This window comes from Anthonomus grandis, chromosome 5 (assembly GCF_022605725.1).
Source record: "Anthonomus grandis grandis chromosome 5, icAntGran1.3, whole genome shotgun sequence".
NCBI classification, from domain to species: domain Eukaryota; kingdom Metazoa; phylum Arthropoda; class Insecta; order Coleoptera; family Curculionidae; genus Anthonomus; species Anthonomus grandis.
This window is the reverse complement of record NC_065550.1, coordinates 17,874,285-17,900,347: the sequence shown is the minus strand read 5'-3', so window position 1 is coordinate 17,900,347 and position 26,063 is coordinate 17,874,285. Positions and strand designations below refer to the sequence as shown.

At 30.2% G+C, this 26,063-nt stretch overlaps 1 protein-coding gene across 2 annotated transcripts in view; it reads right to left on the bottom strand.

The window, feature by feature from the left end:
- LOC126735983 (organic cation transporter protein) overlaps window positions 1–25,547 on the bottom strand; it is a 36,551-nt gene extending 11,004 nt beyond the window's left edge. The window contains exon 1 of one of the 2 annotated variants that reach the window (XM_050440114.1): window positions 25,292–25,547. In XM_050440114.1, coding sequence (XP_050296071.1) covers window positions 25,292–25,334 — 43 coding nt within the window. In that variant the 5' untranslated portion in view covers window positions 25,335–25,547. The remainder of the gene's footprint in view (window positions 1–25,291) is intronic. The other variant, XM_050440115.1, reaches the window with a different exon arrangement.
- Window positions 25,548–26,063: the final 516 nt, after the last annotated feature.

The following is a 26,063-nucleotide window of genomic DNA, read 5'->3' as shown; positions in this document are numbered from 1 at the left end:
TACCAATACGATAAATTTATCTTCTTTTCAGTAGGTTTAAGAAAAATATCCAAAAAAGTTTAGTTCGGTTTCAAAAGAGTGTAATTATATTATGTACTGCATTAATTATGATTATTAAATAATTTTCAAACATAGTGTTTATATAAAAGTTTCGCAACACATTTCTTATAATGTTTAATAAAACATGGTTTAATGAAATTAAGTCTATTTTTAGAAAAAATAAATAGTAAAACCAATCCAACCTAACCCCCTCTCGGGGATGCTTTTAGAATACCTAGAGGGTTGATGTCATTTACCTAATTTTTTTTTAATTCTACGCAGAAGCGAATATTTTAAGAAGATTAATACGTTTTTAACTTATTATTAAATATAAATTTAAAACTCTGTATAAGCCATAGAGTAAAATAGGGATTTTTTTTAATAATTTCACGGATTCGGTGATAATACCTAATAAAACTATTATAAAAATATATTTAAAGGTTACTTATTTATTAACTAACTAGTTAGTAACTTATAAAGGCTTTTTTGTTATTCAATATAATAATTTTCATGCTTTTATGTGGTTTGTCAAATTATTAAACGGTGTCCTATATTTATTTGTCAAATAACTAAAAATACATTTTTTCATTTTATATCCTTAATTTTACGTTCCTTCTTTTTACACTATGCCAGAAATAGCCTCTTTATAACATTTTTACCGTTCTGATATAATATTTTATTATATACCTATAAAAAATTTTTTCATGTAAATATGTACGAAAATACAAATATTTATTTTGTAAATATAGACATTATAAACGAATATCCAGTAATACAACATGCATCGTTCATTTAAATTTGACCTTTACGTATAATCAACCTTATTTAATATTCTATATTTATTTATCCTACTTTATTACAAATGCTGGAAAATTATATCGTTTAACTTGAACGTTATTGCGTTTTAGAGTTTATATTGAATATGTTATATACATATCATAAATTTTTTATATACATCTAATCTGTTTAGTTTGTAAATAAATCTCATATGCGTTTTGAACAATGCGTATGTTATGAGTGCCAATAACAATAAAAGAAGTAAATATGAATTATTAAATATTAGGTTATCAAATGTAATACTCAAGAAATTCTTGCATCAATTAATGAAAAAAATGCGTAACAACTCACTGGAGAACTTAAATAAGCTTAACATATAAAGAAATTTTATAAACAAGTAATAAAATCGGTGAAATAATACAAAGTTCAGATATCTTATTATGGAAATTACTACAAGAAAAATTTTATAAATAGACCATAGCAACTATTCACTGACCACTATCCAATAAAAAAAAACATGATATTATCTTTTGAAAACTATGGAAGAATTATTTCTTACTGATAAAATGGATATATCGGAACTATTAAATTTTTTTTTAATAAATTTTAATAAAAATAATTATCTATTCGCTGAACCTAAGTTCCTATAAGTATGATACATAATATAGAGGGTGTTCTGAAATAACGTTTAAATGATTTAAGGGATCTACAGGCATATTTTTTAATATGAATTTTAATAAATATAATAAATGTGTCCCACTAAATTTTTTACCAACTTTATTTTTTTTGAATTAAGCAGCTTTATCTTAAATAAAATAACTATGCAACTTTTTTTTTATTCAGCTTCGTTTTCGGAAAAAAATCAATTTATTCCCTTATCGCGGCAATAGATTCTAATCAGTATTTATATCGGTATGTAGATATTTAAATATAAACATTACAAGAGGTTTATATTGTTAACATAACAACCAAAAATCGTGTCAGATAATATTATTCTACTCAGTGTGCGTTTAATGCACCTGAATTTTAAAGATGCCTCAATATTTATTTGAAGAAATAGCCGACATACACTATACATATACATACACGTATACCTGTACATACAGTGGAGTATATGGTAGAGCCAATTGTTGTGCTCTAGGATCACGTTGATTATATCACGAAGCCTTTCCAAATGTTGACTCCTTGTGAACATTTTTTTAGTACAATACCAAGGTTCAGAAAAAGTTGAACTTTCTCACCAAACAAAATTGATTAAGGAAGAAGCCTTAATCAACTTAAGTCTTAACCTCACAGACAGTGGAAGTGGAAGAAAGGATTCTTCAAGTGGTTAACTTTTTTATGCATATTATCTACAAAGAGTTCATTAAATGATCAAGACTTACAACCTAAACATAGTTACCACAAAATATCATCAGGACCGATGTTTTTTGCTAGTGTTGTTTACAAATGAAGCAGGATTTACAGGCGAAGGTGTTACTAATTTACATATTAGTCATGTGGCCAACGAAAATCCCCATGGAATTTCTCAAAACCGTTTTCAAAATAAGTTTTTCATTAACGTTTGGGCAGATATTGAGACTAATAAGACCGTGTGCGTCACCGTTTAAACGGGCCTTATTTTTTTATGCATGATGGTATACCACTTTATTTTAGTGTAATAGTTCGTAATTCTTTAAATACAGCTTTTAACCAAGAGATTTAGCGGGGTGAACCCATTTCGTGGCCACCTCGTTCGCCTGATTTAAACCTGTCGGACTATTTCCTTTAGGGTTATTTAAAGCAATTGGTTTCTGTTGACATGCAGCAATTAGAACAACGAGTTATATGTTGTTGGCATGAGATACAAAATATACAAGGAGTTTAAATAAAAGCACTTCTAAAAATTTATTCTTAACTCTGATCATTTTTATTAATTTATTCTTAATCCAAACTGCACCGATCTTACCTGAGGGTGTGCATATTTAATGATGTAACTTATTACCTATGAGGTGAACATTAAATTGTAGTCTCAATAAAAATTCTATTCATAAAACGTAAAATATTTTGCCAATTAGGGACATGCAATAATTCGTTTTTTTTTCGAAAACAAAACAATGCAAGAATCAAAAAAGTTGAATTTTTTCCTTATTTAAAAAATAATAATAAAATTGTTAAGAAAGTCGCACATTTTTTTTAAATTAAAAATATTGATTAGGGTGTCTCCTGAAACACCACTGCACTTCATAATTTTAATTTATTTAATTCATTTCAGCAAAATCGATTAAGGAGTGTTTATTAAAAACCCTTTTTTTTTTAATTGACATCCTGTATTTTGATAACAACGCATTACCAGGCTCATGTTCATATAAAAAATGTAATAATTTTTTTTTATGAAGAATCACCCTGTAAATTATTCGAACGTTATTTTCGGACAACCGGTATACTACTAGAAATAGAAAAGATGTACCAAAGTATATAGATTTCAACTGTTATTTATAGATTTCAATTGTTAGACTGTGGATGTACTACCGAAAAAAGAATTGTATAAAAATATTTTTTTAATGAAAAGGATCACTGGAAGATTTGAATTTATTGAAATAATTTGAGAACCGCAATATGGTATGAAAAAGACGCTAAAATATTTCAGTTTTGTGTCTACGTATATAAATATAATTTTATCTCAAAAAACAAAATGTATGTCAGGAAAGATATTCTTTCGTAAATATTATGATAAAAAGTTCGTTAATAGAGAATTCGCCGATTTTGCATATTAATTCATTCAAGTTCCGCAGGCTTATATGTAACGTGATTTCGTCTATGAATATCAAAGGTGTGTAATTCAAACACCAACTATGAGTAGTGTAGATATTTAGAAAAAAAACCTTTTTATATATATTTTAAGCATAGCAGACTCCTGGAACCTGAAGCTAAAAATAAATCGAAAGACCCAAACTCTCCACAAGGAATATTATCCTGTCCGCTATTTTAGTATTTATATATATATTTTTTTTAATCATGAGGCGTAATTTTATTTCTGAAACATATTTGGGTGTCACCTGCTTGTAAATGATACAAGCAATGTTTTAACTTCAGATAAAATTTTGATGTGTATAATGAATGAAAAATCCACTTTGGATCGCTCAAGGACAATAAATACCAGCATCCATTTTAAAACGCGATTTTCAATTATTTAGACAGGCGCTAATTAAGTCGAATTAAGAGAAAACTCGACAAACTGGAAAATCGACATTAACATTTGATGACTTACAAAATCAAAAGCCTGGTTGAAAAGGTTGACAAGCTGTTAATAGATCTAAGTTCACCAAAACTAGTAGGATTATCCACCTTAAGTATATTATAACGGACAGCAGAGAGAAACTTAAAGACTGAAAGTTGTATTAAGATTATTTCTTCTGATCTAATATTAGTAATACTTTACAATTATTTAGCATTAAAGGAAAATTTATTTAATATTGGTAAAAGGTTATTAGTGATAAAAACTCATTATTTCTTCAGAATTTACTTAGCGATTATAGAAATCACAAAACCGTTTTACCACTAACCAAGACTCTTTACAGGAGAATAAAAAAAAGAGTTTTGGTTAGTGGTAAGACGTATAGTATTTTGTGATTTGAGTATCACACCAAAGGTTCCCACCATAGGACTATTTGCTAGAAATATTACTGATCTCAATAAAACATGTTTTTAATCCACGCTCTTTTTTATGTACAGTCTTCAAAGTTATTTTTGTAAAATTCCTTTTTTCTGCTTTAATTGATGCAGGTAGTTGTGTGAGGTAATCCGATTTGGATATTTGTGTGGAAGCTTTGAACTGTTTAAGTGCTTTATATTTTAATTTCTGCAAATGTTTTATATTCTCAGTTAGCCATGGTAAATTTTTCCCTTATTGCAAAATAGTTATCTTAATTGCATGTTTATTATCTAAATTAGTTAATTTATTATTTAAAAAACACACCTTATCATCTTATATCTAATATATTAATTATTATATCATGGATTCGTACTCGTATATTCAGTAAGTCAATTTGATAATTGTGCATGTTTATAACGTGGCATCTTAGAAACGATCAATTTGAAACGAACAACACAAAAAATACCAAAATGATTATAAGTCGAAGTGTTAAATTTAAGGTATCACACGGAAATTAACTTATCTGTCTCATCAATGAAAAGTTATAAAGTTATATTTAGATGGGAATAAGATAAGAAAAAGTATAAAGTTCGAAGTAAAAGAAAAACGGAAAAGATTTAACCTTTCATTTAGAAAATCTCATAAATATAAATCATTAAAACACACAGAAAACATTTACTATTTTCATGGATTTGTCGAAAGCCTTCGATAACTTTCATAGCGTTATTGGAAGAACTAGAAGAACATGTAATACGAATTAGACTTTTTAAGTTGAAAGAAATTATACATTATAACTGCTTTCTAAATAATATAATGTGGTATTTCATAGGTTACTCACTGTGTTTAGACCTATTACCTGTTTTTGTTATATACAGGGTATTTTTAATGTTGATTCATCTATTTTAACTGCTTGTAGGACTCGTCAAAAGGAGTTAATATGCCAAAAACTACACTTAAAAGTTACCTAATATACTAAATAGTAAACATTAAAAATTTAAAAAAATGACAATGTTAATAAATAAATTTTTTGGTATTCTCGGCGAATGCCGTGTAAATTCTTATCATTGTTTTATTTACTGCTCTTACCGTATATCAAAATTTGTGTTGTATGGTTTTCACTACGAATTAGTCTTTTTATACGGATTTCATTTTTCTGATTATTTTATGCAGAAAAGTGGCCCATGCTTACGAAAACCTATATACAAATATATGTATATATATTTGTAAATTTACTTATTAGATTTCGTGACACAGGGTATTTAAAAGAACAACAAGGAGGGCACGCTGGAAGAGTTGTTCAACATGAAAGGTTACAAATTGAGGTATAAATAGTGCAAGACCATAGTAGCTCAAGTTAAAGTTTCTCATAGGAAAGTGTGAAAGACTAATAGTTTATCCTTATCAACGGGTACGAGCTTTATAATACAGATCATCCTAGAAGATTTGTATTTTGCCAATGGCTTTTAAAATAGTTCAGACGAGGTCAAGTTTACAAGAGATGGAGTGCAAAACGTGGGCAAATAATCATGTTCGGGTAATAGAAAATCCGCATGCTCTAAAAAGATTTCAACATAGATTTACATTAAATTGGGCTGGGGTGGTCCCTATTTTTTTCCACCTCAACTGACCGATAAAAATTATTTAGATTTTCTTTATTCCCCTAAATGTGAGACAAAATATGGTTCCTACATTATGGGGCTTCACCACATTTTCGACGAGAAGGTCATGAACATCTAAATAATGAGTATTTCTAATAGATGAATAGGGCGCAATGAACTGATTTCTTGGCATCCTCGCTCCCCAGATTTAATTAAACTAACTAATTAAATAACTTGAGAGCTATTTGAAAGAGTTGGTGTATCATAATGAATTTGGTGTATCAAATGAAATTAACTCCGAAAGAACTTTAAAACCGCATTGAAAATTCTTGTGATTTAATTTGTAGACACCAGGAAGTATTTTGCTGTAAAAAAAGCTTGTAAATAGTCGTATTAATCGATCAAATTGGGACAATTTTGAATAATTTTTGTAAAAACGGTAACTTAAAAAAAATTTCAATATAATGTGAAGTAGCTCTCTTATTATGCAGCTTTTATATAAGTAGGTGATTGTTGGTATTTTGACGAGTTCTACAAGGTGTTATGATAAATGACTCAACTATATAAACAATATCGGAGTTGGGTTCAAATTTTGACAAGTGGAAAAAATCTTGGCATAACATTAAATGATACTTTTTTTCTTATAACTCTAATCCGGTAACTCTATGAATGAATCTGTCAAATTACTGAAACATTTAAATTACCACCTTTTTTAAAATCTTTCCACAATAATATTTTAGGATTAATTTTTCATTATTTATAGCGATTTTGTATAGGTGCATTTATCAGTCTATATAAGTTGTTAGCTGACATTTACGATGTTGATATGACATGATTTATACACCTATTGAATTAAAAATATGAATTAACATGTAACGTATGCAAAAGCACACAACAATAGAACTGTAAAATGATTATGAATTCACAAACTTTCCAAAAATAATGTGAGATCATTGATCAATCTATTTCGATAAGCAAATATTAAACTCGTACATGAGCGTTATTTTTAAAGCGAATTTTTAAAAATATTAGTGTTTAACTTATAGAATTTATTTTTTTATGGTATCAAAGTGAAGCTGATTATTTTTGTGAAATCTTGTTAAAGATCATTTAATGAGATGAATACGCTGGATTTAACGTTCGAGAAAGTAATTGAAAGGTACTTTCACAAGACCCTGAGTACCTAAAACATACAAAGCACAGTGGCTCAAAAAAAGTCGTCCATTAGTAAAAAAAGCAGAGTTAAAGTTGATTATCACTATAAATTTTGTCTCCGTTCTATTTTTCCGTTCATTAAGGTGAGGTACATCTACACACTATATTATGGCGAAAATTTAATAGTATATACTTAGAACATTGAAAGACCTTTCAATGTTCTAAGAGTATAAAGCTGTAATTTTATTAGATGAGGACGCTACCATGAAACGACGACTTTCGCTGCACAATTTGTTAAAGAAAAGAAAGATTGAGGAATAGTATGTAACATTATTTAGTACTGATTTATATATATATATATATATACTTTCTAATGAAAAAACTTTTAAAATATTTTTCACGAATTATTTTCCTTGATTAAACCAGTTATTACAAACTATTTATAAGAATTTATTTAAGCACTCAAGTAATACATATTCCCGTTGATAATTTTACCATTTGATTCATCATAAAATGATGCGATGTATGAAACAGCCGTCGAATTTGAAGTTGAAGCAGGAGAATGCGTCGGCGATGGTATGAATCCTAAGTACTGGTTGGCAGATTTGTTGGTAAAAATTGTTTCAGTTCTAGTTGTTCTAAGTTAATATTTCATCTTGGTTATTATAGTACTGCATAAAACTTTTGTCTTTTGCAGCAACATTTTCAAAAAAATATATCTGTTGAATCTTTTACTGAGGTATTTTGCCCCACCAGCTCAATGAATTTTTCATCATTCATATTTAATATTAATTAAAAAATCAAACCAATCAGAATTTTGTATCTTTTGTGTGAAAACAACGATGTGCTCACTCACCAAGTGCCAGCCTATACGTCCAAAATACTTAAACAATTGGAACGAAACTGTTTGGAAACCAGATGTAAATGAGATATTCATTAACACGAAATATTATTTTATGCAAACGGAGCCATATCTGCTCCGTTCCGAATGGAACGGAAGCGGAATATGTAGTGAGAATCATCCTTTAAAAGCCTGGAATTTACTAATGGACATAAAAATGAAGACTTCTTTTCGCTAAAACGATATTTTCTTCTCAAATAATCTTTTCAAATAAAAATTGAACAAATAATTGAAAAAACAAACCAGCATTCTACATTTCAAAAGTCACCACCCTTAATACGTTCTAAAAAAAAACATATTCAGGGGGAGGTCCATATTTGACAAAGTTCTGTTAATCACCTCCTCACCTTCAGCTAACCTCACTTTGATATGTCAAATGGAAACCCCCATCATGTGGCATACATTGTAAGCAGCATTAAAATCTCTATTCAACAGTGCCAAAAAAAATTAAATCGCTTGACGTATCTACCAGTGAATCGTGAAGTGGCGGGGTTGCGTGAGAGATCGCCCAGGTGTTTGGGAGGGAAATGAAAGTATCGCACTAAATTTCAGATAAAACTTAATAGTTTATTCAGGTTTAAATAATTATAATTGAGTTATTCAAGCCTTAGAACGGCAATAAATGAAAATATATTTTTCCTTAGTCATGGAGAAGTCAAACCTAACAGCACAGAACACAAATATAAGGTTTGTTCTCACAGCAGTAAGAAACAAGTTTTCGACAAATACACATGCGCAATAGAGTAAAATGCGTTCGCACGGGAACTTCTGATCGGTTTCAAATCAAAAGTTTGATGTTCTTACACAAATTTCTGATCGTCATCTGATAGTCAGACTTGTTTTCGGATTTATTTCAAGCAAAGTGTCAGAGAATTCGTGTAGCCAGTCAACGCCGATCTTCGGAATATGAACATAACCTCTAAATTGTTGTTTCTATTTTGTCGTTTTGTATAGTCCTTGATATTCGTTTTGAAAATTGTATTTTATATTTTTAGATTAGTGTAAACATAAACATTAAGGAAACAAGTGCTTTTGAATCGTCGGAAGAATCTGATCAGAATTATGTTGATTCCGACACAAACTTTTAAAGAAGATTTAATTGAAGAACGGATAAAGCCCAAAAGTCAAAACTATTTTCATGAAACTGTCTCCCAATTTAATAGAATAGAATTTCTTGAGCATTTTAGAGTAAGTCTTGAAGTAGCAAATAATCACACAATCTTAAACTCTATTAATAATATACAGCTATTTCAAGGTTGTAGTATAATTTTTGTTTTGTTTGTGTTTTATTTATTTTCCTATTTCCCACTGGGATAAAAAAGTGAGGTTATTTTTCTTCTCCACTCAACCCGTATTTGATGTTCGCACAGACGGTTTCAAATCGATCAGAAGTTGTAATATTTTACGCATGCGCATCAAGAATGGTTTGGAAACAGTTTCAAACTTGTAAGAAATTTGCAGTGAGAACAAACCTATAGACGCCTAACAGAGAGTGGGTGTCCTTAGGCTAACAATAGTGTAACAGTAAACGTTTAAGTCAATGCTGTCATTAGAGGAGTAGTGATGGGCCTAACTACTAGCGCTGGGCTATTGATTGAAGCACCACAGTGAGCTAAAATGTCTGGTAATACCTAATGAATATTTTATCGACATCATACTTTGGTCAAATGGCTATCCTATAGTGTGATACATCATTTTTAAGGGCATAAAATCTACCACCCAACCTTTCATAAAAAATGTAAGTTTATGGACCTATAAATAGTAATGGTCAAAAAAGGTGTTTAAAAATTAAACTAATCAGTTCACAGAATTTATTATATTGAGTGCTCAAAATGTGCTCCCTTACTTACGGCACAATAATAAAGTCTGTTTTGAAATTCCTTACGAACATTGTCAAGTGTTTTTCCGCTGATATGTGTTCATTCGCGAGTAATTCGATTCTTTAAATTATTAATGATTTCAGGCTACTTCCGCGTCATTCTTCACCCAGTCAACACGTGGTAGTACTTTGTCCTTTCCAATTCCTCGTATCCCTGGCGTTGCTGGCTAAATCTATCCACGCCGGTAGCCAGGCCGGATGCATCGTGGGGGAGGCGACAACGTGCACAAGTGATAAATTTACCATTGTGAAAGTTTTAATTAATTATTGTGAAATTTTCGATTTGGGGAACAGGCTACATACCCGACGGCTTTTCCCGAATCAGCCGAACGAGCTGGCTAATTGCACCGATTGGAAACAGAAGACAATAACCCAAACAAGAAAGAAGAGGAATATTTTCAGGTGGGGTGTTATAAACTTTACTTTTTCACGCCTACCAATCCACATTCCTGGAAACTATTCATCAAGCCACTCTTGAACTGTCAAAGCGTAGTGCGGGGAAGCTTAATCTTATTGGAAATACAAATAATTTTCGCTTAATATTCCGACACCATTTCATCCAGATTGGTCGATTGAAGGATATATTAGATTTTCGAGGAGGTCTAAATAATTTTATCCAGTTAAATTTTCTTCCAAAAAAAATTGGCCCGATGATTTCGTTACCAATTCCTGCCCATACATTAATTTTTTTAGGATACTGAGTATGATCCTCTCGAAAAAGGTGTGGATTTCCATCATCCCAGTATCTACAGTCTATCAGTTCACTTAGAAAAAAGTTGACTCGTCACGATGTTCTTTACTAAATGGAGGTCCTCGTCAATTCGCTGGCATATCAGTTTGTAAAATTTAATTCTTCTATCAAAATCGTCTTCTCCTAGTTAATGAATGGTGGTTTGAATTTTGTAGCGAAAACTAATTTTTTTTTCAAAATTTTATGTACAGAATCTATTGAAATATTGGTTAACCTTACGACTTTGGAGATAGATAATGTTGGATCCATTGCGAATTGTTCCACTACCTCAATTTGACATGCTTCAGTAATACCCCTTTTCTCAGTACACTTTGTACAGCAAACAGATCCCGTTTCCTCAAACTTGCTTACCAATTCTAGTACATAATTATGGCTTACGCTCTTGTCTTGATGTCTGTCATTAAATGCCCTGGCAGTGCTATGAGCGCACCGATCTTCAGCGGCATAAAGAAAAATAATTTATATTCTTTCGGCTAGTACATATCATTTTAAATTATTCGCCCTTCTGAATTTTCAACTGAGCGTCAGAATGACAATTTTAACACATACATTTTTGGTCACTATTCGCGGGTACGTCAACCTTAGAACATTGAAAGGGCTATAATTAGCATTGACATGGAATTATGGGTAGTTTGTGTGCTTGTAACATCTCTGATGCAATTATGCCACATGCTTATGTAGAAATGGCAAAAAAACACACTTTAAAATATCAGAAAAAATTGTCACTTATTTTGACAGGCTCAAAACAATACTATTCCTCTTTATTAAAATATATAGAATTTTTTTTCATAAAATATGATAAGATACTCTATAAAGCAATCAACATTCAAAGTTAAATGAATGTAGATAACATCCCTATATTAGAGAAAAAGGCAACAACATCGCAACGCCGCTCGATGGTATTGTTGATCCCACCGACACAAGCAATCTTTACCAGTGACGTCGTCAAACAATATTTACATGATAAATATTTATTATTAATAGATTATGCTTTAAATTATAAACAATATTACCGTTCATGAACTCTTTATGCGTTTTTTTAACGTACTTCATTTGAGTAAAGGTACTTATCTAATAAAAAACATTTTTATGCAAATTAAATATTGTATCATTAATATAGATTTCTTAATAAGTTTTTATTATTCTACGTTTATGACGACGGTTGTCCCTTGATATGATGTTATGATATAGGATCGGCATTTACTTGTGAAAAAGTCTGCTGAAATCGCCTTTTTCCCATAGTGCAGCACACACGGCACAAGTTTTTACTATCGTAACAGTTCACAAAAACACTGAAGCGACTCAACCTATTTCTTTTTCAACCAAAAACTAAAGAAAAACACAGAACTTCACAAAGCCGTTTGTCAAGATGACCTTTCACAAGATGATTTTGCCTACGGTGTTGCCATTTCAAATTTTTTGGAAGCGGTTTTAGGAATAAGAATGTTAATAATTTTTTTTTTGCTTTGAAGATGTTATTTTTGCGCTTAGAATAACATATATCTATTTCTACTTTTTATTTTGAATCCAAAATCTAACATTAATAAGTTAAATTTACATTATTATATGTGTTGATATATAGCTGAAAATTTTCTCTTTTAAAAATGAATGTAAACTTGACAACAGAGAATCGATGAATATGTTTGTAAACAAAACACCCCTCCCCTCTTGCCCCTGTGCACCTGTTGAACGCAAACAAAGTTATCGTTTACTAATTCTAGCCTTTCAATGTTCTAAGACGTCAACCTATTTAATTTGTGTTTTTAGCACTATTGAATAGACATTTTAATGCTGCTTACAATAATGTGTCCCACGATGGGGGTTCGCATTTGACGTATCAAAGTGAGGTGAGGAGGTGTTAAGCGTGATTTGTTTTAAAATGAAAGCACTGTAGGTTGCAAGAGACGCCTTAATGAGACGCTAAATAGAGAGATTGTGATTATTTTTTGGTGACTTCACTAAGGCATTTAGTGTATTTTACGAAATATCGAGATAAAGTCCAGTTCAGAGATCTATTAGAATCTTTGATGTGTCGCAGATGCCGCACTAACTAGTCCGTGCATTTAAGTCGTATTTATTGTCGCATGATATACATGTTTAAATGGCAAAATTTTATATAATTTATCTATGAAATCATTTTAAATATACATAAAACCCCATGTTGTACGCTATTTTTTATTTGTCTTTCGAAAATGTCCATTTTTAAAAAGAAAATAATATCACAAGAAAATAATATCAAAAAATTGACCGCGGACTAAAATCCAAGCATTTTACAAATCATTTTAAACACTTGCAGCACTCCCAGACTGTCACCTTTTTTTAGCTAGTCTATTAAACAAAGATAAAACACCTGCGATCTGGCGATTCCTACTTTAAGTTGTGCAAGTGATTGTGTATCTCTCTCTATCCCACTGATTTTGAGGATTACGGGGCCGTACGCAGATAAATTTTTGGACTGTTTTTGTATTATTTTCGTCGTGTTTTTAAAGAGATCTTTAAGGATGGGTCTATCGCCTTTAATAGTTGGGGGGGGGGGGGGGGAGAGTCATGTGAGGTTATTATGCTTTTTTACACGTTTATTAAAGTGGAGAACTTAGAATTTGGCCTGTATTCCTCTAAATTTTTTGCAGTTTTTAATGTGAGGAAGCGTGTTTTTTTTATTTGTGTTTGTGGATTTGTTTTAATATTATACTTAAAGATCTTAAAATGTTTCGACCCTGGGAAAATAGGCAGGAAAATTTGGCAAATGGAGAGAACAGTGTTTGTGCCGGCTTATGGAGACCGTGGATGCACAAAAAAGACAATAATAATTGTGGTGAAAACAATAAGAGTCATCTGGACAGTGATTTAGACTCATATAGTTCTGATGGTTCATTTTGTTATGTTGAGGAAGCAGAGGAAGAAGCCAGGGAAGTAAAAGCTATTGGGGAAAATCACGGGGTTTTAAAACGTAATTGTTTAAGTACAGACGCCAAACAAATTTGTTTAAATGTCTATAACAATCTAAGGAATGATCCTCAGATCACAAATGATTGTAGTGCTTTGCAAAAAACAGCGTTTTTAACAGGGGTTCCATATAGTAAAATATGCTATTTTGTAAAAAAAGGGATTAAAGACAGAAAAAAAGGAAAGATGCAGGACAATCAAAGGGACTTGGCATGGACATTGCCAAATTGATAAGGGAAGTTGTGTATGCTAAATACAAAAACGAGGTTCCAACTATAGAGATGGTTAAGGACACCTTATCGGCAAGGGACAAACATTTTACAGTCTCAACCTTGCGGAGATACCTAATAAAACTTGGATTTAAATTTAAAATGGTTAACAAAAGGGCTGCTGTAATGGAAAGTACTCGAATTGTCAGGTGGCGTATAGAATTTTTGGAAAATATTAAAACATTTCGGGAGGAAGAAAGATCCATATATTATTTAGATGAAACCTGGTATGATACACATGATATGGCAAAAAAGGGTTGGACTGATAGTTCTAACAAATGTGTACTAAAAGATGTTCCACCGAACAGAGGATCTCGAATGATCATTATTCATTGTGGTTCAAAAGAAGGTTGGGTGAAAGATGGACTGGAATTGTGTGGCAAAAAAATAGAAGAGTGCAATGTGGACTATCATAGAAACATGCATGCAGATATATTTGAAACCTGGTTTCAGAAAACATTAATTCCAAATTTAAAGGAAAACAGTGTCATTGTTATGGATAATGCATCATACCATTCAAGGCTTTCTGAGAAAACACATCTTCACATAAATTGGAAATTGAGACATTTTTATTAAAACATGATCTCTATTTTCATGGATCTTATACAAAGAAACAATTATTGGAAGTTGTAAATACCAAATGATGGAAAAGCAGTATGTAGTAGATAACATAGCTAAAAAGTATGGTCATACTGTCCTCAGACTTCCTCCATATTATTGTGTATTTAATCCTATCGAGTTGATTTGGGGACAACTAAAAAGGAGAATTCGCAGGAAAAATAAGTATCCAAAATTTGATAAAAAAGTTATAAATTTGATTAAGGAGGAAGTTATGAATTTAGGAGAGGAAGAGTGGAGAAAGTCTGAGGAAAAAATTATAAGATATGAAGAGGAATATCGTAATTTGCATCAGATTATTTTGAATGGAGGCGACCGTTTCATTATAAATTGGGATAATGATGAATCTGATGCAGAAATTGAAGATCTGTGGCTAAACTAGTTATTGTTGCATATGGTAAGAAAACCCTTTCTTTATTAATTAAACAAGTTAACATTTTTTTTACAGCTTTCTGCCTCTGTTTGTCCTTCAGCGATACAATAAAGACTGCTTCTTCCTGCATTCTCTGGGAAAAAGTCCATTTTCGGCCATACTAAGAAAACCCTTTTTTTACTAATTAAACCAGTTAACATTTTTTTTTTACAGTTTACTGCCTCTGTTTGTCCTTCAGCGATACAATAAAGACTGCTTCTTCCTGCATTCTCTGGGAAAAAGTCCCTTTTTGGCCATACTAAGAAAACCCTTTTTTTACTAATTAAACCAGTTAACATTTTTTTTTACAGTTTACTGCCTCTGTTTGTCCTTCAGCGATACAATAAAGACTGCTTCTTCTTGAATTCTCTGGAAAAAAGGCCCTTTTTCTGCCATAGTAAGAAGACCTTTTTTTATTAAATTAACAAGTTACAATTTTTTTTTTACAGTTTACTGCCTCTGTTTATCCTTTAGCAATACAATAAAAAATGCTTCTTCCTGCATTCTCTGGGAAAAAGTCCCTTTTTTGCCATAGTAAGAAAACCCCTTTTTTACTAATTAAACCAGTTAACATATTTTTTTCCTCAATACCCAAAAAAAGGAAATTATAAAATTTGAAGATAAACTAAAACATTTTACCCTTTTGTGTTAAAAATTAAATCTTTAATGCCTTAATCCACAGAATAAATGGGTCTAAGTAATTCGTACCACCTATTCTCTCATCACTTGTTATAAACATCCCACTGATGGCGCTAAAAACTAAACTTATTAAATTAAAATTTTTGGTTAGACTCATTTTACGTGCTCAAATCTTATATTTAAATAAAATATTATCTTGCTATCAACTATCCTGAATTTCTAACTTAATAAAACTAAACCGAAAAATCCCCAATAATAAAGTTTTAAATACAAATAAATTTTAAGGCCGGACCTGTGCAACTTTTCACGCTTGAGTGACTGTGATTGAGGTCAGACGTCTAACAAAATAGTACGTGGGCGCATGTAGTCAAATTTTAGGAATTAAATGTATAAATTCTTTAAAAAATTCTTAAAACATTTATTTATTTTATGGAATGATTAAATATCGCTTAGAATATTACTTTATGACTCTTCCTACATAAAGGTTTGCGATTTAAACATGCATGTCATGTGACAATTCAAGCAACACCGGCACACGTACTATTCGCGGCACATCAAAGATTCTAATAGATCTCTGAACTGAACTATACGTGTATCCTTTATCTCGTTAGTTCCCAATTTTATATTAGTTTTTTTAGAAAACAATTTCATAAAGTATAAATCTCAGTTCTAACGTAATACTTTTGCTGGTACTACGATTCTTGTAAGAGAGGTACAGTGAGATACTTTATTAAAAAATAAGCAAGAAATGAAATTCTCAGCAGCATATCAAAATCTAACCGATTGTCTTTCCCCTGTGGATATGGACTCGTACTGAAAGAATATTTTAATTGCAAAACAGGATTCTGTGTATGCTTAAAATCAGATACAAAAGAATGCTGCTAAAAATGCGAAATGAATTATTAAGAGCTCTTTTTGCGAATTTGATATAAACTTTTTTAAATAATAAAAAATCATTTAGTCAATACGCATCATACAATACCTTATTCAATACCGGCTGTTCATGTGAATTGTATATTCATGTATATTGCTGTTTTTATCAAACATTATTGCTTTAAAATTTTAAGCGAGGACGGATAATGCTCGACTATTAAGAGTTTTAGTATCCTGAAAATGAGTGATAATGTCACAGAAGTTAGTATTTGCATGTCTTATTTATAATAAATCTTACATAATAATTTTTTAAACTATTATATCTTTTAATCTGTTGAAGTTAGGTATAGCATATGTTACATAAAGTTAGGGTTAAATTTTGCGTAGAAACGGAAAAATCTCTACTACTCTTGTTATGCTGCTTGTATATGCAAAGTGATCTTCCTTATGTAGATCTGAAACAGATCTGTAATTATCATTTGGGACACTTTTTAATAAAAGGGCAAGTTCCGAGACTTGGACACACGATATATTGGATTCAAATTTACATTTATATATCACAAAAAAGCGGACTGTAATAGATTATATACTTTGCCAGATAAAATATTATCAATATTAAATCCAATACCACTGTTGTTTACTTTGTTTATAAATCCGTCATCCGTAAAGTCCCAAGTGATAATTTTAATCTAAACAGCACGCCACCATAATTGATAAGAGTTATGTGATTATACGAATCTGTCTTGAACAAATATTGCCGACGTTAAATAGAATAAAGCGGCTAAAAAATAATGTTGCTTCTTACATATAATCTTCTTTGTATATTAATTGAATATTTTCTACTTACATGCTTATCACAAAAAGAGATGCGGATGTTAATAAGCTTATTATTGGACTCATCGGTATTATTGTTTTACATATGAAAAAGTGTTGTTAATCGTTTTAAAAGATAAATTATCTTTCCCCTTCCTTGATTTTTCTATAAAAAATAATTTCAAACTAGTATAGTTTCATTTACACGTGGTTACTATATATCGGTGTAAGTGACCTAGTTATTTCAAGGATTCTGATCTTATCACCTTTCAATTCAATTTATTCAAAAATTATAAGTAGTACAGTCATTACGAAAAAAAAAATACTTATTTTTTATTAAGAATATCATTGAATTTAGAAGGTCTGTAAAATGTTAATCTGATTTTATTATTTAAGTATGTGCTCATCTTACTTCAGATAATTCCATGGAGCTCTAAACTCTTAAAATATTTAATATTATTAACCTTTTTTATTTTAAAACTTTAACAATTCATTTGATCCGATTTTAAACATATCACTGAATCGTATTCATTATTATTGGTTTTAAATTCAAATTACTAAATATTTCTTCATTGAATTTTATTGGCCATTCCTGAAACTATTTTTGCTTAATAATTCTAAAAAATTGTGTTTCATGACTCTGTGAAACCTTATTTACCAGGAATATGGCAAACTTTTTTCTTTGACATTATTAATTTAAATAGAGACAAATATAGAAAAAATCTATCGAAAGAAGGAGAAACGAGAAGAAGCATCTTAAAATAAACAAATAAACAAACATTTATTAACGGACCAATCATTTATCGAATAAAAAAATCTACAGACATTAAAAAAGACTCATTGTGAATTTTGTATTGCCGAATTCGAATTAAATAAATTTTTATATTAAGATAGGATAACTATCTAGTTAGTTAGTTAACTAGTTAGTTCTCCATTGGGATCTATAACTAGTTAGTTATCCATTGGGATCTATTCCAGGTACTTGGGAAAATAAATGACCATCGTACGATCATAGAAGTCAGAGGTCAGCAGAAAATAGGGAAATTACCGTAGAATAAAAAATTAATTTCCATATAAACACTGAAAATTTAATTGAAACCTTGGAAACCTTAAAGCTGGAAATATCAAGGTTACCAACACAAATTTACTTATGTAACAAGTGACATAAGTAAAATTTTAATAATTATACATATTAAATTGCCTTTTAAATAAAAGATTGATTAAGTTTATCACAAGATCAAGGTAATTCATTTCACCGATTGAAGAAAAAATATGTATGATTCTAATGTTATTGTAAAAATTCTGAGGAAAAATCTAGAAAAGCATCCTGTCCTGTTAGCCTTATCAGATGTTAAACCTACATTTTTGGAATCAATATATTTCCTATGTACAATAGAATACAAACTTTATACATTTTATGTAAAAATAAATGTGCATTTAATTTTTTAAATTTTAGCCAGCAAAGTTTTAAAAAATATTTGAACTAACAAGCAAAAGAAAAAACAATGGGAATTTGGAGGTGTTTATTTTATTTTTTATACTAAAAAAAATAAAATAGGGAAAAGTCTAGATTTTTTTTATCACAGCAATTTTAAAATAATTCTAACTAATTTATCTCATGGGGGCACTATGATTATGTCTATAAACAACGATTTTTCACCGGTAAATAAGTTTGATAACTTTTTATCAGAAAAAGTATGTGAATTTTCCATAGTTTACCATAATACGTACGACCTCTATATTATTTGTTTATATAGAAGACCTGATGCTGACTTACAGACTTTCCTTCAAAAACTACTAAGCTTGCTAGAATCCTTGCCCTTAAAAGGTAAATTAATTTTGTGTGGCGACTTTAATATTGATTTTTCCAGTGTGTGTGCTGCTCAAGAATCTCTTCACTCTATTTTCGTCTCAATGGGTATAGTAATGCATATTAACTTTCCTACCAGAATAACTAGAAATAGTTCTAGTACCATCGACTATGTCGTGTCATCTTTTGCTCCTGAATTCGTAGATTGTACGGCTTTTAATTCCGGATTTTCTGATCATGAAGCTGCATTAACTAAATTTTCCATAAATTCTAAAGGCAAAAACTTGTTACGTAAATTAGGCCGTGTTTTTGGCAAAAATAATTTCTTACAATTCAAGAACTTATGCCAAACGGCTGATTGCGATTTTCTTTCTGACGATATAGATAGTGAATTTTCTAGTTTTATAAAGTCTTTATCAAGTATTGCAGATAAGTCGTTTCCTCTTAGACCTATCAAAATTAAACATCATAAGCCATGGACCACTAAAGGCTTACGTGTTTCTGCAAAAAACATGCGCTCATTATCACACCTGAAAAATTTACTGACAGCGTATTTTTTCATAACTTGTGTGTTTTCATAAATGTCAAGCTTTATAGAAAAATGTACCATAAGGCTATAAAAGTTGCAAAAAATATTTATTATAATAAAAGGATGATCGAATCAAGTAATGTTGCTAAAGAAACATGGTCTATTGTAAATGAATTAAGAAATAAGACTTCTTCATCTAGCACTATCCCTACTTTACCTGAGGACCTTAATCACTACTTTGTTAATGTAGCTAAAAATCTAATGGCTACCGTAACACCTTCTCACGATCCTCGTTCATATCTCCCAAATGAAAATTTACACAGCTTCTTTTTTACCCCCATTGTATCAACAGAGCTTCAAACTACAATAAATGAAATAAAAAATAAATCATCATCTGGTACAGATGGGGTCACTCTCAAAATGTTTTCCAATCTGCCAAATTGCACCTTAATCCATCTAACAAACTTAATTAACAAGTCATTCCAAAATGGAGTCTTTCCTACCTGCCTTAAGACTGCAATTTTTTAATTATTCCTTTGTATAAGGGAGGAGACAAACAACAAGCTTCAAACTATCAAACTATCAAACTATAAAGATCATTGAATGATTGGATAAAAAAAGGCTCATATCGTTTCTGTTTAAATATAAAATTCTTACTCCTCACCAATTTGGATTCTTGAGTAACAAGTGCACAATTGATGCTATGTTTTCTCTCTTTAATAGTGTTTACACCAGTATAAATAATAATCATTTAACAGCAACAATTTTTTGTGATTTCTCCAAGGCTTTTGATTGTGTAAACCATAACATCTTAATTGACAAATTGAACCACTATGGGTTCAGAGGAACGCCCCTTGAGTGGTTTAAATCATATCTCAGTTACAGAAATCAGCTTGTAAAGGTTGATACGACGAAGTCTTCTTGCAAACCAATAGAATGTGGTCAGGTTCAGTCCTGGGCCCTATATTGTTTCTGATCTTTATAAATGACATGGCCAATCTTAACATCAGTGGCAAAATCTGTCTTTTTGCTGACGATACTAGCTTTACATGGAGCAATCTGGATGCTAGGGCACTACATGCTACTATTTCTAATGACTTAATTACCATTAAATCGTGGTGCGATTCTAATCTTCTGTGCCTAAATGTCTCAAAAACTAAAGTCTTATTATATAAAACTACTATTCAACGCTTTGTACTTAACAACCAGTTTTGACGTCGTTGAATCTGTGAAGTTCTTGGGACTTAATGTTGACTACTCCCTAAAATGGGACTTGCATATTGATGCCTTATATAAAAAATTAAGTTCAGCATGTTTTGCCTTAAGATCAGTTTCCAGGGAATTAAGTTTTCAAACATCAAGAACAGTTTATTATGCCCTTTTTGAGTCACATCTACGTTACGCCCTTCCATTCTGGGGCACATGCGGTGTGACTCAATTTGAGCGCATCTTTAAACTCCAAAAGAGAGCAGTTCGGTATCTGCTTGGACTTAATAGCAGAGCTCACTGTCAAGAAATCTTTAAAAAATATAAGATATTTACTCTTCCCTCTTTATTCATATTGGAATCTATTTGCTTAGTACGCAAACATAAGTCAGAAATGCCAAGTAGGCCGTCTTACAATTATTCACTTCGCAACGCAGTGCATGATCTTTATCTGCAAACCCCTCGGTCCGAGTTAGTAAAAAGCTCTATTCTATACAGAGCCAAAAAGATGCATAATCATTTGCCCTTGGAAATTAAATCAATTACTTCTTTTCCTCAATTTCACAATGCTTTGAAGGCGTACTTTCTGGAAAAAGCCTTGTGCGCAGTGAAGGATTTTTTTCTAGGATAACCTTTTTGGGTATCACACACACACTGGCTCTTTTTATATCTTAAAATAGAGAATATATTAGTTTTTTTTAAAATTTAATTTTTTTTTTAAATAAAGCATATGATTGATTAATTGATTGATATATTTAAAATAAAACCAAAATATATATTATATTAAGATTATAAAACTTTCATATAATTTTCTATGCAGTGGACGAAAATGTATAGGAAATATTAAATCTCTTTTACATTTTTAATAATAAATTATTTTATTTAGACATAACTGAACTTTTTTGTCTATTTATTTTATTCCAAGAACAAATTTGCGAAGACTTTTACAGGAAATCATCAAAATAGAAGAAATTTTACTAATGTCTAAATTGTTGTTCGTTCCTTTAATTTTTGTTTTGGAAGGTATTAAGAAAGTGTTATTCTTAAAGTATGAATTAATAAATAAAAAAATATATATTTTTTTTTCAATAGAGATTCGATTTTTGGGCTTTATTATTTTAATGAATTGTAATTTTCTATACGAATTTTGCATCATACAGCACGCATTTTCTCGTAAAGTATTTTGACTAATTAATTAGTGGATATTCAGCGGACCAATATGGTTTAAGACACAATTCAAAATGATTTTATTATCCATAGTATGATACTACCAAATAAATAATTATGTTAAATAATTATTATAATCAAAAGAAATCATTCACTTCACGCTCTAAAAATATAGTAATTTTTACAGTCGCCCAGACAAGTTCTGCTCGCAATACTTAAAAATTAAATCCGATTTTAAAAAAAGAGAGATGTAGGAAAAGCTATAGCTCTCTATGAAAATAGAAGTGTAGGATTGAGTTTTTGCCAATGTACTTATAAGTATTATAAGAATATTTACATTTAAAAAATGTTAATTAAATTTTTCACAGGGTGCGAAAAAATGTAAATGCCTTCAATATTTCATAAAGAATTCCCTAAAAACATACGGCAACTTTTAAATCCTTTATTTTTGAAATCAATTATATTTTTCACAAACGTGAACTATAATTTTTTTAACTTTTACTGAAAAAATAAAAAAAAACATTTTGTAAATCGTAATATTATTATGATTAAAAAATTATATATTTGATTTTATAGATATATTCTAATATAATATATAACAACTGATATATTCAACTAACAACTGATATATTCTAGTTGAATATATCAGTTGACTACATTGGGAGCGAACACATTGTTCTATGTTCTAACAGATATTTTTTATTTCGCGTCACAACGAACTCCCGTCCGTCATATATCCAGTTAACATATGTATACTACAACCCTGAAGGTGTTTCTTAGATATTTTGTGTTAATTTACATATTAACTATTTACATAATTTATATATTATTTGTATTAATTATAAATAATAGTTAACACTTCCTTCATTCCAAATAAAATGTCAAATGTCTTATCTATTCAATTTTTTAGTCCTCAGACCAATTTTAAAAGTGTATTGCGTTTTGGATGAATTCTTATATTTACGAATATATTTATTTTATTTTTCCCAATAAAATCAAACTTACATCTCTTTTTTCTAAAGCTTTTTCTTTCTTAACACTATTTTAAAGATTTAAAATAAAATTTAATTCTTAAATATTTCAAGTAGAACTTATCTGGGTAATTGTAAAAATTCAATTTTTGCTCTTGTTTCTCACTTCCATGAAGTTCTTGAACTATACTATACAGGGTGGGGACTAATAAATTAGCTAGCGCTCTTAAAAAAAAATATATAAGACAATCGCAAAAACAAGCCTTCTAAGATTTTTTTAGTCGTGAGTACTTATTTACCCCAAAATGCCGACCCTACAGAAAATTTAAAAATCGAAATCCTAATGACGCTTGGATATAAAAACCGGATGTGAACTCAAAATAAGGTTGTGGCGCAATTTCGAGAAATTCATCCTGATTTACCTCCACTGAGTCAACGTAGATACTATAAGTAAAATTGACGAGTAATTCAGAATTCATGGACATGTATGAAGTATCCCTACAATACTAGATACAAACCTAGATATTTTACTGAGTTATGAAGAAAGTAGCTCGGGATTACGATATATACCATAAAACCATTTTAAACATTCTAAAGTCAACAGGAAAAAGAGTCTTTAAATTGAAACCAGTCTAGGAGCTGCTAGGATGACCTGATCATAGATTAAAATTTTAAGAAACCATGATGAATTTGCCATTTATATTTGACAGGTATGTACGTAGGTAATTGCTGGTGCCATTTTAAAGTTTAAGTAAACTTTTCTTTTTAAGTATACCGGAAAAATTGTTGTTACTATGTCGAAACAATTTCGAAGTGGGTGGTTGAGTGGCATACACAATATCAAGCAAAAACTAATATGTGGGCTGGAATCATTGAAGATCGAATTATTGGCCCAAAATTTTTTGATAACAATTCATATTGAATTTTACAAGATCCATCAATACCAGAATTAACACGACTATTTTCTAGTGAAAATGGAAATTTTGACGAAAGAGTCTACTTTCAGAAAGATGGTGAACCTCCTCCATTATGCTGCTTATGTACGACAATTTCCTAATCTTTTTTTTTGCAATAGGCAATATATGGACGGAGAGGGACAATCGAATATCCAGCAAACACACCTGACCTTACTCCATGAGATTTTTAACTCTGGGTTTACTTTAAAGATGAAGGTCCGCTTCAAGCCCAGAAATATTTAACAACTAAACATAGAATCAGAAACGAAATTCAATAAACTATGTCGAACATTAAGTAGTTGATAAACCGAATTTTATCACCGCTTAGGGCTTTGTCAAGAAGTAAATAGTTTTCATTTTGAATAGTTGCTTAAGTATTTTCTTTTTTAATTATTATATTTCATCATCTTTTAAAACCTAATCAGTAACAGTACCAGAAATGTTTAAATTTAACAAACAAAATGTGTTATAAGAACCTCCATTTTAAACTAGCATTCGTACAAGGTAGCACAAGAGGTATCATTACCCTTAAAAAAATATGTGGATAATAATAAAATAATATTTTTTAAATTTAAAGTCAAGGGCTTATTTATTTTAAAAAGAAAAGCATTTCCAAGGTTTTATCAAAGTTTCACCCTTTCGAAAGAATTGAAATTTTTTTTATGATAATACATTTAAGGCCGCAAAAAGTATTAGTAATAATATAGTATATTACTACATTTATTTCAAGAACGCTGGCAAATTTATTCCAGTGAGAACCCCTACCCTGTATATATAAGTAACTCGTAAAATCAGCATATCAGGTAATAAGCTCATAGCGTAAATTATGACAAGGATATTTTAAACAATCATACCAAGAGTTTTTAGTTTTTTATATCTTCAGACAAACCCTTTTTTAAACAATTTTTCCCAGCATATGAGGTCTCTTAAAAATATGAACATTTCAGCACGCGTTTTCTTTTTTACAATATTTTGATTAATAAATTAGGTGAGATTCCGTACAATAAAATTTAACAAAAAATAATTTATAACCTATGTCTAACAATTTGCTCCAAAAACTCTTGACTGTTAGGTTCTTTTTTTTTATTTAAAGTAATCACACTGCACTTTTCTAACCTGCAAAATAACGGTACTTTTCTAATCTACTATGGGTTAATATTGATGGCCAGCTAAAAAAACGCTCGTATGTTCTATCACTAATAATATATAATTGGCAAAATATTTTTACCATATGTGAATAATGAATCTTTGTGTTACATTTTAATGCTCATAAAAAATAATTAATAATAAATTAATTTCTTTTTTTTATTTTAATTTACTTTAATTTATATTGATTCAAGATACTTACCCATATAACCCATAAGGGTATCCAAGTCGTGAGTTTGATCCATCTTCTCTATTTTTTTATTTAACTAACACTATATGCTCTTTTCAAAAACAATTGCATTTACATTTCAAGGAGTTTCATCTAATCCACAATACGGTTATTCTAAATGACAGCGCGTGTTTGAATATACTAAACCCCAAATTCTACCGTAGTCACATTTACGTTCACCAGTGATACTTTATGGGAACCTGCGCGCGATGCTGCATTTACGGCTCTGGGCATTTAAAAAACCTGGTTTTAAGTAAAAGTTTAACGTACACTGCTTATCATATATTTGGCCGAAGCTTTGAAAAGCGCTTATAAGGCACGTATAACGGATTGTTACAGTACGCGAGTTCTTGAAGTGGTCCTGCCATTGATCTTGTTTTACTTTCCCTTTTTTATACATTAATTTGATGTCGAAATCATTCTAGATTATTGGCTTTTGTTATATGATGAGATTTTTGACAAGTAAATGAGTGATTATCGACAAGATTGAATCAGGCACATATGGACCGAAGTTTCACTTAATATTAATTTTTTTTTTAATAGCAGGTATTAGGATAATTTGGTAATTATTAGATTACATTTAATATGAAGCTAAATTAGAGCTTTCTTTTAAAACAAATAAGAGTTTTTGCTTTAATTATATAAAGCAATAAAAGAAAAGAAAGAAATAAATTTTAGAAATACACTGCTCAAAGCAATCAAATTAAAGCTCAAGAAAAGCCTAAAAATATACCTTTTTAATATC